Source organism: Tyto alba, unplaced genomic scaffold, assembly GCF_018691265.1.
Source record: "Tyto alba isolate M040663 unplaced genomic scaffold, T.alba_DEE_v4.0 Super-Scaffold_26, whole genome shotgun sequence".
In the NCBI taxonomy this organism is placed as follows: Eukaryota; Metazoa; Chordata; class Aves; order Strigiformes; family Tytonidae; genus Tyto; species Tyto alba.
In genome coordinates this window covers 1,825,624-1,841,058 of record NW_024881300.1, presented here as the reverse complement: position 1 = coordinate 1,841,058, position 15,435 = coordinate 1,825,624, and the positions used below count along the sequence as shown (strand labels likewise).

Genomic DNA, 15,435 nt, shown 5'->3' with positions numbered 1-15,435 from the left:
CGAACACGCCCACACGCCCTGCCCCGTTAGCGGCCTCCCGGGGCTCGGCGCGCCCTCCCGCGGGGGTTGCCCGCCCGCCAGTCCCGGGGGGATGCTCCGCCGGGATGCTCCGGCCCCACGGATGCTCCGGGTTGCTCCGCGGTGCCGGGTGGGGCCGCTCGCCCCCCCCCACCCGCGGGGAATTGGGGCACGGGTGGGCGGCTGGGCTTGAAACTCCCCGTTCTTGGGGGGCTGCCCTGCCCCGGGCATCTCGGAGGGCAGCACCCAGGCGCATCCAAGGTGTCGATGCTAACGAGGGCGTCCGAGTGTTCGTCACCGCGGCTAAGGTGACCCAGGAGGGACCACGGCTGCACCGGGGATGGGGCTGGGGACACGGGAAGGTCTCATCGCTCCTGGACTCAGCACAAAGCCGGGCACGCTGAGCACAACCCAGCGAGGCAAAGCTATTGCAAAGGGGATTTTACTTTCTTTTTGGCTGATTACCTGGGCAGTGACCATGGCCCAACGCGATGGAGCGGTGGGCAGGGAGCTTGCCCCTCGCTCCTGGCTCCAGAACGGGGCTCCCAGTAAGAGCGAGATGTGAGCAGACTTGGGCGGGGGGGGAAGCTCAGCAGAGACACCCAAGCAGCAGCACAGGCCGGGTCCAGGGCAGCAGGGCACAACCAGCCTGGGGGAAGCAAAGCAAAGCGGTGATTTAATTCCACCTTTGAAAAAGGGGAGACTTCTCAGCGGCAGCCCTTGCGAGGCCATTCCTTGGCGGAGGCCGGCTGGCAGGGGGTGGCAGCAGCAGGCTGCTTTCCCCAGCCGTTTTCTTCCGCTGCCAAACATTTGCTGCACGTTTGTGCCCGGGGAAGAGAGGTGGGGAGAGGCGGCTCTGCCGAGGCTGCCAGGGAGGTGTCCTGCAGCCCATTGCCCCCCCGGGCAGTGGGTTCTGCCTGGCACCCAGCATCCGAGGGTGCCCGTGCCACAGGCAGTACCAACCAGAGGGCTCGGTCCGGCCAAGGTGTCCGTCTGTCCTGGCTCTAGGGACGCACAGGCACAGCTCAGAGCTGGTTCTCCATGAAGTGACCCTTTCTGCCCGCTCGCTGGGCTGCCTGGGCATCCCTCGCTGCCCACGGGGACACGGGACCCCTCCATCTGGGAGCCACTGGGATGGGATTTGGGACATGGGGCACCTCCCGAAGTAGGGGGGATGGCCTGGGGTCGGTGGGCAAGTGGGAGCTTTTAGGGGTGTCTGAGAGGGGCTGGAGACCCAGGAGCCATGAGGGCCCCCCTGGGGTCCCAGGCTGGTGCTCGGGCAGGGGGTGGCACAGGAATGGGTGGTCTCGGCTGGCAGCAAAAGGGGCTGGGCTGGGAGGGGGGATCAGATGGGGAGACTGGGAATATGGTGGGTGCAGGAGGGGTGAGCCAGGGTCAGGGGACTCGGGCAGAGCAGGGGCACGAGGGCAGGGGAGGGGGGACAGGGGTGATGCAGGGGGCACTGGGCAGGAGCCTGGGGGGGGGGGGGGGGAGAGGTGACACCCAAGTAGGGGCAGGGGCGGCTGCTGTGGGACAAGGGGGGCGCTGGGGCAGGTGCAGGGAGACTGGCCGGTGGCACTGGGGTGACACAGTGGGGACCGAGGGGGGGCAGGGGGACACCGGGGTGACGCAGGGGGGACCGAGGTGATGGAGGGGGGCCCGAGGTGGGGCAGGGGACACCGGGAGGGGGCAGGTGAGCTGGGGGGGGGGGGGGGAGGGCGTGCACGGGGTGAGCCGGGCGGTGCCGGGCACCGGAGCGGTACTGGGGCGGGGGGGGGGGGCGTGGGGTGAGGCGGGGAGCGGCGGGCGGAGCCCGTGGCGTGGGGCGTGGAGGGGGGGGGGGGGGGGGAGGCCGGCTCGGCGCGGCCCCACGTGCGCGTGACGCGGGCGGGGGCCGGGAGCGCGGCGGGGAGAGCGGCGGGGAGCGGCGGGGAGAGCGGCGGGGCCATGCAGCCCCCGGCGGCCTCCCCCGGCCCCCCCGCCCCGGCGGGCGCCGAGCTGCTGCGGTGGCAGTGGCGGGAGGTGCAGGCGCCCTGCCTGGTGGCCGCCTGGATCCTGGTGGCCAGCCTGGCCAAAATCGGTGAGTGTCCGTGTCCGTGTCCCTATTCCCCCCAACCCCCCCGGAGCTCCGGGAGCGGCTGCGCCCACCCCTCCCGGGGCAGGCAGGGTGGGATGCGGCATCCCCGGTGGGCGCGGGGGGCATCCGGGGCGAGGGGGTGTCACCTCGCACCAGGACACGGGTCGTGGGGTCAAACGGCCAGAGCCCGGCTGGTCACCATCACCAACTGGGCTGCGGTGACCTGGCACGACCCCACGCCACATCCTCTATCCCCTTCCGTGGGTGGAAGGTGCAGCTCGAGGGACAACACGGGGGCCAGGGCCCGTTTTCCCGGCGAGGGTGGGCACAGAGGAGGGAGGGTTCAAGAGGAGAAGAGATGAGCAGAGATGCCCAAAAGCATGTCCCGTGCCCCAAAGGCTGGCACAGTACATGCCATCGGCTGGGCTGGAAGCCGATTGATCCCCCCCCCCCCCCCCCGAGCCCCAGGGGTGCTGGTGTTGGGCAAGATGTGTCCCCAACAGCCTGGGGACACCTCCGTGCCTGTGGTCCCCTCTGGTGGGTCACTCCAGAGCCGCAGGGCCTGGGGCTCTCGTGCTCCCCAACGCAGGACCACGCAACCTGGGGAGGGGGGAGGCTCTGCCACGAGAGGCCGCGTGGGAAGGTGCGAGGAGGGGGTGTGTGAGCTGCCACGGGGCTGTGCCCCCCCCACCACCACCACCCTGGGTGCTGGGGAGGGGACACCCGAGTGGGGGTGGTCCCCCACAGTGCCCCCGCCTGCTGTGCTGGGCCCAGGTGAGGAGACTGTGACCTTGAGGCAGGTTTCCTCCTTGGGGGCCCCACTGCGGGCACAAGCCCCCATGGGGGGGGGGGTGCGGGCACCCTCTCAGTCTGGATCCTGCTCAAGAGATGTGGGTGCGGAGTTAGGGGAGTCTCCGAGCAGCCGGGGACCAGTAGCAGCTCCTGGTACACAGAGGGCAGGCCGTGACCATCAGCTGGCCTCTGCCTGTCCCGAGCATCGTCGAAATCACTGCCGTGGACCTCGCGCTCCTGTCCTTCCTTGCCTTCTCGCAAGGGAGACCTAGAGCATCGCGAGGAATTAATTAAAGGGCGTTGTGAGCTTAAAAATACAACGCTCTGTCTGCAGCTGTGCCACCTCCAGCTGCCGAGTGCATCCCTCCTACCAGCAGAAGATCAAAGAGACGATTCCTTTCCCTGGCTCTTAATTTCTTCTCTCAAACATCTCCCCGGAGCTGCTGCCTCTGCGGGTTTCCCTTGACGTGCTCCCTTGCCTTTGCCCCGGCAGTGTTGGCGGGTAGGGGGGGAGGACCTGAGCTGGGGTCACTCCCAACCCCCAGCCCCACCATACTCTTCCAGGCCTGAGGCGAGCTGATGGCTGCTTTCCCTCTCCATCTGGGACACACGACCCCGATGGTTGGTAGCTCTGGGCTGCCTGGCTCAGCGCACCCGATGGGTCCAAGGGACATTCAGAGCCCGGAGTGACACCCAGGCCTGGAGGCAGGGCTGCGGGCAGCACCCTGGCAGGGGTGTCCCCAGAGGTGTCACCCGACCCCACGCACGCACGGTCCCCAGGGCACACGGGAGCTCACGGAGGAGCCGGAGCCGGGAGCGGAGGATGTCGGGGAGCGGCGGGGGCTGCGGCGGCCGTGGACGCCGGGGCGTAGGCTGGCGCAGAGGAGCCGTTGCGGTTGTGGCGCTGGGCTGCCAGCTCACAGCCCTGTGACTGCAGGGGAGGAAGCGGCCCCGCGCCTGGGTGATGGGGAAATGACACAATGGGCTCTGTTCTCAGAGGCGGTCACGATGCCAGGGTGCCCCGAGACAGCAAACACCCGGGGCGGGGAAAAACTGGCTTGGGTGTTGCCTTCCTGCACAGCGAGGCATTATCCGGGCTTTGCTGCCTTTTCCGTGCTTGGTCAGAGCACAGATCTGCTTGAACGGGATGTGGGGAAGAGGGAAGCGATGAGCATTGGCCCAAACCTGCTCCCCACCCACGGCTGCCCCATGGGCAGGGGTTTGCTAGCAGGTGGATGTTTTTCCACCCAGCAGCGTCCCCATCAGTTGCAACCCTTGCAGCATCACCTCCGTCCCCAGCTGCTCGTGTCTTGGTTCAGGTGTTTCGCCGTTTCTCAAGCACCGGAGGAGTGGAGCAGGTTTTGGCCCTGAGTCCTCCCAATGGCAAATCCTGTATTATGGATGCCTGAGCGTGGATTACGGCTCTGAAGTTAATTCACATGTGGCTAAGTTACTGTTGCTGTGGGAACCTTTAATGCTAAAATCCTTGACTAGCGCGTGTAAAATTAGAGCTCGTTCTGCTGGTCCCCGTGGCGCAGAGGAGCTCGTGTGCTGCCATTTGCTCGGAAAGGTGTCAGCATCCCCCCGCTCAGCCAATGGATTTTTGGACAAGCAGGGTCTTTCCCATTGATGCTGCTCCCTTCTTTGCCCAAGTTTTTGGCTTGGGGGGAAAAGAATGACGGATGACAGCCAGGAGCCATGTCCCCACATCTCCGCAGCATCTCGGCGGGCTCTCCTGGGTCTCTCCAGCCAGCCAGGGCATATCTCCGCAGCCCGGGGATTGCAGATAGTTTGCCGGAGCGGGGATCTTGGCAATGCTCCCGAGCGTGCAGAAAGGGGCTGGACGCCTTGTTCCCTTCTTGAAAACTTCAGAGCTTTGTTCCCGTGGGTGGGAAGTGGTTTCGCAGCCTGCCGCAGGCGCTGAGCGAGCGCCGTTCGCCCACCGGCGCTGCCTTCGCCGGGCTGGCGTGGGGTGAACAGGGCTCTGCCGCGGCTTGTGCGGTCATTTAGCAGGAATTTGGCTGGGCTGGAGCTCAGCCAGCCCTTCTCCGAGCTGTGGGTTTGCTTGGAGGGCTGTAGTGTCTGTATCGCAGGGGCTGAATCGCAGCCCCTGGCAGCGAGCGGAGGCAGCTGGGGCGAGGGTGGATGCTCCGGGCTCTGCGACCGGGATGCTTGGCTGCAGAGCCACGGCAGAGGCATGGCCCTGGGTGCTCTGCGGCTCTTCCCTCTTGAGGAGGTTGGTGATGGAGCTGCAGGTCACGCTGCCCCCGTGCTCCCCGCTCTGCCCTTGCCGGCTGCGGCAGTGTTCCCGGCGCATTACGGCGGGGGAGCAGTGCCGGTGCTCGCCAGGATGGCAGGGACAGGGCTCACGGTGCCAGGGAGCAGCACAGGTCGCTGTGAAGGTCTCAACGAGAGGAAAAGCAGCCCTTAGACTGCACGTTTAGTGGTGGGCTCAAAGATACTGTCTCTAGGAACCAGAGTTTTGACATTGAATTATCTCCTCTAATTCAGTGCTCAGCTACAGCGAAGGAAAGCAAATCAACTAAAAGGTGTTAGGAAAGGAGAAAGGAAGAACAGCAGGAGGCCACAACCTCAGTTCCCAGGGTGTCCGCATCTCAGGGAAACTGGGACCCATCCCAGAGAGGACAGAGCAGGACTGGGGAAGGGTTCAGAGGAGAATGACAGGGGCATAGAGACATGGAAACCTACTGATGAAGCACTGAGGGTTCCCGGGCTTCTCTCTAGGTCTACGCCACTGGAGACAGGACCCTGGCTAGGCAGACCTTCTGGAAGATGGAATGATTTGGGTTTACAGAGGACACCCTGGCCGTGGGGACAAGGCTGCCTGGAGGAGCAATTCCCCTGTGCTGGCTGGCCTAACATCCCGCTGGCTTGCGCCTGAGCTGCAGGCTCACTGCCACATTGCTGATGGATGAATACCAGGGCATATTCTGCTTGCTTTAAAAAATACATCCTGTTCCACGGCAGTTTTAAGATTTGGTCCAAACCTCACATGGAATAAACTGATTATGCAAAGCACCTCTAAATCCCCAGCTCCTGTGTGCCTGGTTTTTGCATGCAGGTAGGCTAGTCGGTGCTGAGGAAGGTTGTGCTCTGGCACAGAAACCGGCCGACTGGCTTGTGCTGCAGTGGTTTGCATGCTGCTCCGTCTGCTTGCTCAGACGGCTGCAAACAAGGTCACCCTGTCACCAGGGCTGAGCATCCTCCTCTCTGAGTGGGGTAAACGTGTCCCGGTGAACCAGGATGCCTTCGCTCGAACAGCAGCCAGCATTGCTTGTGACACTGTGAATGTGCTTGCTGGCTGCTTTTATCCTTTAAGGGCAGATAGCAGAGGCCAAGAAAAGCAGAATGGCTGGCTGCTTGGCTTATTAGACAGTGGCTGAGGAGGGGAGGGAGATCTCAAAGGGTCAGGGACCTGAAATCCTGAGCTGAGAGCTAGCTGGAAGGCACACACATGGCCACAAGGCAGCCTTGGGTGCTCCCTTGTCCTCTCCATCATGCATCAGCCAACCCTTCTGTGGAGCTTGTGGAGTGGGGATGCTCTCTCCGTGTGCCTGTTTAGCTGATGCTCTCGTTCTTCTTTTCCTTCTAGTTTTCCACCTGTCAAGGAAGGTGACGTCCATCGTCCCGGAGAGCTGCCTCCTCATCCTGCTGGGGCTGGGCCTCGGGGGCATCGTGTTGGCTGTGGCAAAGAAAGCCGAGTACCAGCTGGAGCCCAACATGTTCTTCCTCTTCCTTCTGCCCCCCATTGTCCTAGACTCGGGCTACTTCATGCCCAGCCGGCTGTTCTTCGACAACATCGGTGCCATCCTCACCTACGCGGTGGTGGGCACGCTCTGGAACTCCTTCACCACCGGCGCGGCGCTCTGGGGGTTGCACCGAGCCGGGCTCATGGGTGGGTGCACAGGGCCGCCCAGCTTGGGCCACATCCCCAAAAGATGGGTTGGAGGTGCAAAGCACCCCCAGGTTCAGAGCCCACTGCCTGGCCCTGCCGTGGATTCCCAGGAATTATAGCAGGAGCGGGGTCCTGGCATCCTGAGAACGGTGCTCTGGCAGGACCCTCATGTGTGCAGGACAAGCGGGCCCTGCTCGGCACTAAGCTGACTCATGTCCTTGCTATTTTTGTTGCCGACCTTGGCTAGCTTTGCTGGCTCGCTGATGTGTTCCCTGTCCTTAGCTGGAGCCACTGGCCCTGGCTGGCCCAGGCTGTGTTTTGAGCTCTCCTGACCCCGCAAGGAACCGCTTAATGCCTGGACCCGAGGTGGGGCTGCTGAGCCTCCTTTGGTGCCTACCCGCCAGAGAGGCAGCGATGCACCCTGGTGCCGAGGGGGGACACCCAAACCCTGCTCCCCTCATGCTGCAGCAAGGATGTGCTGGACCCCGCTTCACCCTGAAGGTGTGGGAGCGCTCCTGGGCTCAGCCCACTGCGCTCCAAGTTGGGATGCTGCAGCCAAGTCACCAGGAGCAGATGAGGGACAGGCTTGTTTCAGCCTGGTTGAGAGGGGCTCTGGGGCAGATGGTCTGCCTGAGCTTGGTCCTTCTGTCCTAGCAGATCCGGGCGTCGAAGCTGGGCTGATGGATTTCCTGCTCTTCGGCAGCCTCATCTCAGCTGTGGACCCTGTGGCAGTGCTGGCCGTCTTTGAAGAGGTCCATGTAAATGAGACCCTCTTCATCATCGTGTTTGGCGAGTCTCTCCTGAACGATGCTGTCACCGTGGTGAGTTGGAGCTTGGGGGACTCTAATGTGGAACCCAACGTGGGCCAGGGCACTGGGGTCCCCCAGGATGGGCAGGGGATGCAGGTGACATCCCCAAGCCGGGGGCAGACCGGCTTCTTGGTCTTTCCTCCTCCGGCCCTGGGGGACTTTGCCTGCTGAGATGAGCCGTGTCACCTGGCAGATTTGGGGCAGGCGATGCCTCTTCCGCAGGGCCCATCCTGCCCGCAGGTGCTGCCCCTCTCAAGGCAGGGCAATACCCTGCCTTCCCCCCAAGGGATTTTGCCTTGCCTGCAGGTGCTGTACAAGGTCTTCAACTCTTTTGTGGAGCTGGGCCCAGCGCACATCCGTGCCACGGACTACGTGAAGGGGGTAGGTGAGTATGTGCCCCACCAGCTGCTCCGCCTCTTCCTCCGGCGTGGAGGTGTGGGGGGAAGCACGGGTGCCGTCGTGCTGTGGGGTGGGCACTGAGCACAACAGCTCTGTCATCCCCACCCCAGTGGTCACACGCCAGCTGTCAGCATTGGGGTGCTTTGGTGGGGAGCCGGGTGGGAGCGGGGGGCTTGGTCAGCCCAGCGTGGTATGGCCATGGGGCACAGGAGCTGGGCTTGCTTGCTTTGGGGTGCAAAGGAGTCTTCTCCCCGCACCAGCCTCCTTTTTCCTGGTGAGCTTGGGGGGCACGGCCGTGGGGCTGCTCTTCGCCTTCCTCCTGGCCCTGATCACGCGGTTCACCAAGCGCGTGCGCATCATCGAGCCGCTCTTCGTCTTCCTCCTGGCCTACGTCGCGTACCTTGCTGCCGAGATGGTCTCGCTCTCCTCCATCCTGGCGTGAGTAGCGGGGTGTTCCCCAGGGGAGTCCAGGAAATTGTGGGGTGCAGTGCTGAGCAGCAAGAGGCGGCGAGCAGACCCCACTCCTCATCCCGCCGTAGGGTCATGCCAGCTCCTTCTGCCCCTCTGCAGAGTCACCTTCTGTGGGATCTGCTGCAAGAAGTATGTGGAAGCCAACATCTCCCAGAAATCCCGCACCACAGTCAAGTACACCATGAAGACACTGGCCAGCAGCTCAGAGACCATCATCTTCATGTTTCTGGGCATCTCAGCTGTGGACACCTCCAAGTGGGCATGGGACACAGCACTGGTGCTGGGCACCCTGTTCTTTATCCTGCTCTTCAGAGCTGTGGGTCAGTCTGCCCCACTGTGCTTCTGGCTGGTAGCACCCAGCCCTTTTCATGCCAAAAACCGGTACCTGCCAAGGAAGGCTGGGGCATGAGGCCAGCCACGGCTCCTGGCTGGGGTTTTGCCCCATCTCCAGGAGCAGGCAGGGCTCTGCTGGCATCCCAGGCTCTCCTCCTCCTTCTTCCCTAGGCGTTGTCCTCCAGACCTGCGTGCTCAACCGCTTCCGCCTCATCCCCCTGGACCGGATCGACCAGGTGGTCATGTCATACGGTGGCCTCCGCGGGGCCGTGGCCTTCGCCCTGGTCATCCTGCTGGACAGGGCAAAAGTGAAAGCCAAGGACTACTTTGTGGCAACGACCATCGTGGTGGTGTTCTTCACTGTCATTGTGCAGGTGAGGATGGGCACTGTGCCCTCCTCCAGTGCTGCCTGGCGCCAGGCGGGTGCTTGCGGGCACGCGCTTGGGGCAAGTAGCCCTTTTCAAGTGACCTTTGGTCCTTGGCGCCTCCTGGCACCCCATCCACCACCAGCGTGGCGTGCAGGACCGCCGCAGCGACTGTCACGATGGTGGCACATTCTTGCCCCGCTGGCCTCTTGTTCTGGGACTGGCTCCAAGAGCAGCAACGGCGTGTGCCCGGGCAGGCTGTTCTCTTTACAAAGCTGCTGACGGCCCCTGGCTCTGGGGTTCCTGCACCCCGGGAAGGGGAGCCACGTGGCGAACGGATGCGAGCCTAAGGGACGCGGGAGTGGAGGGGGTATGACATGGTTGCTGCCTGCCGGGACACGGGACTGTCACCCAGGTCCCCAGGCGCAGGGTGTCGGGTTTGTATGGGCATGCACAGCTGGCAGAGCTGCTGTCCCCGGTCACTTCGTGCAGCTTCCGCTCCCCGTGCCCCGGCCATGCACCCTCTCGCCCTCCCAGTCTTTCCCTTGCCTTCTCCTGCCGTTCCAGGGCCTCACCATCAAACCGCTGGTGACGTGGCTGAAGGTGAAGCGCAGCGACCACCACAAGCCCACGCTGAACGAGGAGCTGCATGAGCATGTAGGTGCCGGAGGCTGCCCGGCTCCCCGCATCGCCAGGGCTGGGCGAGGGCGATGCACACCCCCCGGGGCACCCGCAGCCTTGCCACTGCCCTCACCCTCTTCTCCTCGCTCAAGGCCTTTGATCACATCCTGGCAGCAGTGGAGGACATCGTGGGGCACCACGGTTACCATTACTGGCGGGACAAGTGAGTGTCTTAGCCAGGATCCTCTGCCAGCCATCAGGTGAATGGGGCATATGTGCCAGCCATGGGGACATCGCAGGGTCCCTGCTGGAGGACACCCCTGCTGTAGGCAGGGCAGCACGACCAGGAAGGCTGTATGTCTGTCCGTCAGCCCACCTGGAAGGGAACCATCTGGCTGCTGTTGTGCAGCAGACCGAGGTCCCAAAAGCATCCCAGAGAGAGGTCGGGCAGCTGTGGTTGGGGATGCTGAGAGAGCTGGCATTCCTCGTCCGTGCTGGAGCTGCTGGGGGGGGCTGTGGGCTGTCTGTGGTGATGGCAGTGGCCCTGTGCCTCCCCATGGATGGAGCTGCTGAGGAGGGAACAGCCCTCTTAAAGCCTGGGCAGTGTTTATCTGCAGCACGGCCACAGGAAAAGGCTGTGAAAAGGCTGTTTCCTGGAGGGGAAGTGCTCCAGTGGGGCAGCCACACCAGCCCCAGTCCTGCTCCCATCACCTCCCACAGAGCCACTGGTCTCTGGCTTCCCCTTGAGCAGGGACAAAGGGTCAGCGTGTCCCCTCCCCTCCTGCTCTTCCCAACAGCGTGTCCCTGGGCACAGCCAGGTCCTGCGTGCCCAGCCTGCTTTTGTCATGCCTTGGACACTCTCAACCTTGTGTGGGATGGGGGTCCCTGGTCGTGGTACCCCCGTGGAAGCTAAACCGTCCGTGTCTTCCTCTCGTGGCAGGTGGGAACAGTTTGACAAGAAGTACCTGAGCCAGCTCCTGATGCGGAAATCTGCCTACAGGCTGCGGGATGAGATCTGGGATGTTTACTACAAGCTGAACATCCGTGATGCTATCAGCTTCGTTGACCAGGTAAGGGCATGCGGTGGGGACCGGGCGGCAGGGTAGCCCCAACAGGAGCTGGCTGGCCTTAGGTGGCAGTCCCTGCCCCCCCCCCCTCCACGTATGGCCACACGTGTACCCCCCCTCTGGTCAGGCAGTGGGGACCCCCGTAGCCCAGCTGGGTCCTTGCTGCCCCGATGCCAGCCCTCCTCTCCCACCTCCCAGGGTGGCCACGTGCTCTCGGCTGCCAAGCTGGCGCTGCCCTCCATGCCCAGCCGCACGTCCATGTCAGAGTCGTCGGTCACAAACCTCCTGTGAGTACGAGCATCCCTCCGAGCCCCCCCCCGCCCCGGGGAAGACCTCGCTGGACCCCCCCACAGCTGCCTTCTTCCCTGGGGGTGGGTTGTGCCAGGGCTGGAAGGATGCGGGCAGGAAACCCAGCCCCGCCGCCTCCATCATCTCCATCTGTCCCCACCCCAGGAGGGAGAGCGGGAGCGGCGCGTGCCTGGACCTGCAGGTGATCGACACGGTGCGGAGCCGCCGGGACAAGGAGGATGCTGCCATGCACCACGTGCTGCGAGGGAGCCTCTACAAGCCCCGCCGGCGGGTGAGCGCTCCCTGGCCACGGCGTGCGGCTGGCCCCAAGGGTAGCAGCACCTCCAAGAGGAGCAAGGGATGGAGGATGCTCTGTGGGGCCCGCTGCTCACCCTGTGTCTCTTTGCCTCTCCCTCGGCCAGTACAAGGCCAGCTACAGCCGTCACTTCATCTCTCCAGATAAACAAGAGCGCCAAGATAAAGAAATCTTCCGGCAGAACATGAAGAGGCGGCTGGAGACCTTCAAGTCCACAAAGCACAACGTCTGCTCCTCCAAGAGCAAGGCCAGGCTGAAGGAAAAGGGCAGGAAAAAGGCAAGCGCTCCCGCTCCTTTCTTAGCTCTGAGATTTGGCCTCCCCCGGGACGCAGCCAGTGAGGTCCCCTGGGGTGCAGGTGAGGTGCTGCAGGGCACTGGCAGCTCCAGAGCCAGGGGGGAAAGCGGCTCATCTCATCTCAGTCCTGCGTACGCTGCGTGTGAGCGCACGGGTGCCGCGTGTCCACACCAGCACTGCCGTGGGGTGGCTCTTCCCCGGCCAAAGCAGTCCCAAGCCCTGGAGGAACCCCACGTTTGTTTTCCAAGAGCGCTCAGCGTAAAGTAGCCTGAACGTGGGTGCAGATCCAAGCTCAGAAGTGTGGCGCTGCGCCTTAAATTGAGCCTTAGGCGTCTTCTCTTATTTGGAGGCTTTTGAAGCCGTTGTAGCTGAGCTGTTTGTTGCAGGGCCACGAAGACACAATGCCTAAGGACTAGGAACCACTGACTGCCAGCTGCCTTCTAGCTGGGGTGGGAATCTACGTCCCCAGGGTTACCCTGACCTGCAGGGCCACCTGGGTTGGGGTTTGGGGTTTGCACGGGGCAGGTCCCAGCCAGTCCCTCTTCCTTCGCAGAAGAACATCTCTCTGACCAGTGAGGCGCCCAATGGGAAGACACACAGAAATGTCCCCTGGCAGGAGGCAGGTAAGGCCAGTGGCAGGTGACGTTTGCAGGTCCTGGCAAGGGGAGCTGGTGGGGTGGGATGGGAGCAACCCACTGCACCTGCCCACTGCCGGCTCGGTGGCATGAGAGCACCCAGGGTTGTGCTAGCACCAAGTCCTTCTCCCACGGGTGCAGTCCTTCTCCCACACAGGGTGCCCCATCCTCCAAACCAACTCCCTCCATCTGGCTGCAGCTCCTGTCCTGGTGATGGTCAGCTCAGAGGAGGAGGAGAGTGACAGCTCGGAGACGGAGAGAGAGGACGACGAAGGGATTGTGTTCATCGCTCGAGCCACCGATGAGGTCCTGCAGGGAAAGACAACTCCTGGTAGGCACCGATGCTCCCATGCCAGGGCAGCTGCCGTTGAGTATCTCATCCTTCCTCCACCTGGGGAGCAAAGTTGTTCTGACCTGGGCAAAATCAAAGCCAGTGGAGCGTGAATAGAGGAATCACTGTTCTCCGTGGCTCTGGAGGCACAGCAGAACCTCCCTGGTGGATCCTGCATCCCTGGGCCAGCTGGCCACGCGGCAGTGGTTGGTTCTGCAATACTTGCAGGGCCCAGGGAGAGAGCAAGAGCTGTGCAAAATCCCTCTCACCGTCTCTCCTTCTGCATCCCCAGGCAGCCTGGACGTCTGCCCCAGCCCCTGCATCATCCCGCCATCGCCCACTTTGGCAGAGAAGGAGCTGCCATGGAAAGGAGACCAGGCTGATCTGGCTGTTTACGTCTCCTCGGAGACCACTAAAATCGTGCCAGTGGATATGCAGAAGGCGTGGAACCAAAGCATCTCCTCCCTGGAGAGCATCGCTTCCCCGCCAGGCATTGAGAGCGGACCTCAGCACAGGAGATTCGCCTGCCCTGTCCTGGAAGAGCAACCGCAGTCTGCGAGCCAGGCGATGCTGGAGCAGAGCTCCTGCTTCCAGTTCCCCAGCCACGTCTCTAAGAGCAGCCGGTCACAGGGTGACAGCAGCCCGGACGGCGCTGAGCAGCAGGAGCTGCAGCCTTTGATGGCCACGGAGGAGCCGGGCAGGGTGCTGCCTGCTGCGGAGCCCAGGTGGCTGATGTTCAACAGAGCGAGCCACCTCTGAGGCAAACAGGGGATGGGGAAGGGGCTGGGGGCTGCGGGCGGGCTGTGACCTGCTGACCGCTCTGCTGTCTTGCGGTGTAAAGCTTGTGTGTGTCTCCATAAACTCCGGGAGTGGCAGGAGAGCCCAGCAATCTTCCTGGAGCTGCACTCCAGGGGCAGGCTTTGCCCATGCACCTACTGATGCAAAACTGGTCAATAACTGGGCTTCGTGCTGCAGCAGCAGCAACCAACCCTCGTCCAGCTGGGGAGGCACAGACCTCAAACCTCCTTCTTCCTTCCTACATATCTTCACAGCGCTGGGAGGCCGGAGATGTGCTCCTCCCAGGGCTCAATCCCGTCGAGGCTGTGCTGCCCCGAGCTGTGTGGGTGCTGGGTAGCTGCTCGCAGGCGTAGGAGCGAGAGCTGATCTCCAGCCTGGCTGTGAGTAGGAGACCTCCAGAGAGAGGGCTGGTGCACAAAACCCCATCCACTCCCAGTGACCGAGCCGTTGACTTCACAGTGGCTACTGGTTCCTCGCAGCATGCACAGAGCTCAGCCAGGAGGCCAGAGGCGGGCTCCTTGCCACGGCAGCTCTCTGCGTTCCCCGGGTCGTGGAGGTAGCGCAGAGGCAAGGCCATGACCTTCTCAGGACTGGGAGCAGTGCTCCTGGGGTTCGGCTCCACCAGGAGCTGGACTAGTGAATCTGTACGCACAGGGACTCCTCTAGCAGCCACCCTGCTGTGCCAGCCTCACCTCTGTTGTCTGGATGTGTTCCCAGTGTTCAGCTTTCTGGCTTTGCCAGGAGGCAGCTGCCCTGCACAGCATCCTTGGAATTCATCCTGCCCACATCCCAGTCCCTCCAGTTGCCTGGGGCCCATCAGCTGGGAGGGCTGGTCATGGTGCAAGGAGTGGAGCGAGCAGCAGGTATGAATGTGCATCAGGAACAGGGGCGATGGGCAAGAGCCAAGCGCATCTTCAAAGGTCTGTCCTCACCACCTGCCTCCCCGCCACCCCTGGTCCCTCCTGACAGGGTGGTGGGACCCGGCAGCAATGACCCACACAGTCAATTATTCCTGGTGTGACCCCCAAGAGCCAAGAATTGCTCCCCAAGAACTGCTCGGTGTGCAAAAGCTGAGCATGGCAGCTGGGCACCGGCAATGCAGGAGGGTTGGGGATGCTCCTCTTAGGGAAGAATGGGGCCTTGGGGTGTTAATGCCCCGAAGCAGGTAAATAACTGCCTGTTCCAGCTACGTGGGTGTGTGAGCAGGTGTCAAGGGGACACTTAAGATGCACTGGGTGAGTGAGGCCAATGTGGGGCAAGCGAGCTGGCGGTACCCCCCGGTACTGTTAGCAAGGCTCAGCAAAGGCCATTCTGCCCTGTACCTGTCCCGCCAAATGAGCATGAAGTTTTTAAAAGGTTTTTATATAGTTTTGCATTTCTGGTATGCCTTATTCTGGTTTTGATTTCTGATATTGGGCCATACTAAATCTCTAGCTGGGTCAGTGTTTTCTGTAGCCGTGGGCACCACAAATGACTCAAGACTTAATGTCTTATTTGCAAGAATATTGTTTTAATGTGAAAATATATGCAGAGTATTTTGTAATGTTCAATAAACTGGAGTTGGAGCAGATGTCACGGTCGGGTCTCTGCTGTCTGGGATCCTCTGCACATCCTGGTTCCTGCAGCTCCTGGTTCTCCCTCGCAGGCACCGCGTCCCTCTGCCTCTGTCCTTCTCCACCCGAGGCCACAGCCCCCCTCTCAGACTCAGTGTGCCTAATCAGATTTCCTAGTTTTGATCATGTTTGCGGAAAATGTGAAATTCTTTCCAAACAGAAGCTTGCCATTAGGCTGTGCTGGGGGAAGCAGCCAGCAAGAGGCCACAGGCAGCCGGGCCCTTGCTGCCCGCCGTGTTGACTGCCCACACAGCAGCAGAGTGCTGGGAGCCCGGATCTTCCCATGCACGT

General features: G+C 62.6%; 1 protein-coding gene across 1 annotated transcript; it reads left to right on the top strand.

Annotated features, from left to right (window-relative positions):
* Positions 1 to 1,932: 1,932 nt before the first annotated feature.
* Positions 1,933 to 15,101, top strand: SLC9A5 (solute carrier family 9 member A5). Its single transcript, XM_032985367.2, has 16 exons — positions 1,933 to 2,098; positions 6,501 to 6,803; positions 7,461 to 7,624; positions 7,919 to 7,997; positions 8,272 to 8,449; positions 8,582 to 8,802; positions 8,987 to 9,189; positions 9,748 to 9,837; positions 9,954 to 10,024; positions 10,742 to 10,871; positions 11,067 to 11,155; positions 11,322 to 11,448; positions 11,579 to 11,749; positions 12,321 to 12,390; positions 12,602 to 12,733; positions 13,026 to 15,101. The coding sequence occupies exons 1-16, from the start codon at positions 1,966 to 1,968 to the stop codon at positions 13,490 to 13,492; spliced, it is 2,628 nt and encodes an 875-aa protein (XP_032841258.2). The 5' UTR covers positions 1,933 to 1,965; the 3' UTR covers positions 13,493 to 15,101.
* The last annotated feature ends 334 nt before the right edge of the window (positions 15,102 to 15,435 follow it).

Coding starts and splice junctions, on each gene's coding strand:
- SLC9A5 (XM_032985367.2), top strand. CDS start 1,966: ATGCAGCCCCCGGCGGCCTCCCCCGGCCCCCCCGCCCCGGCGGGCGCC. Junction 9,190..9,747: donor TCTTCACTGTCATTGTGCAG/GTGAGGATGGGC, acceptor CTGCCGTTCCAG/GGCCTCACCATCAAACCGCT. Junction 9,838..9,953: donor ACGAGGAGCTGCATGAGCAT/GTAGGTGCCGGA, acceptor TCCTCGCTCAAG/GCCTTTGATCACATCCTGGC.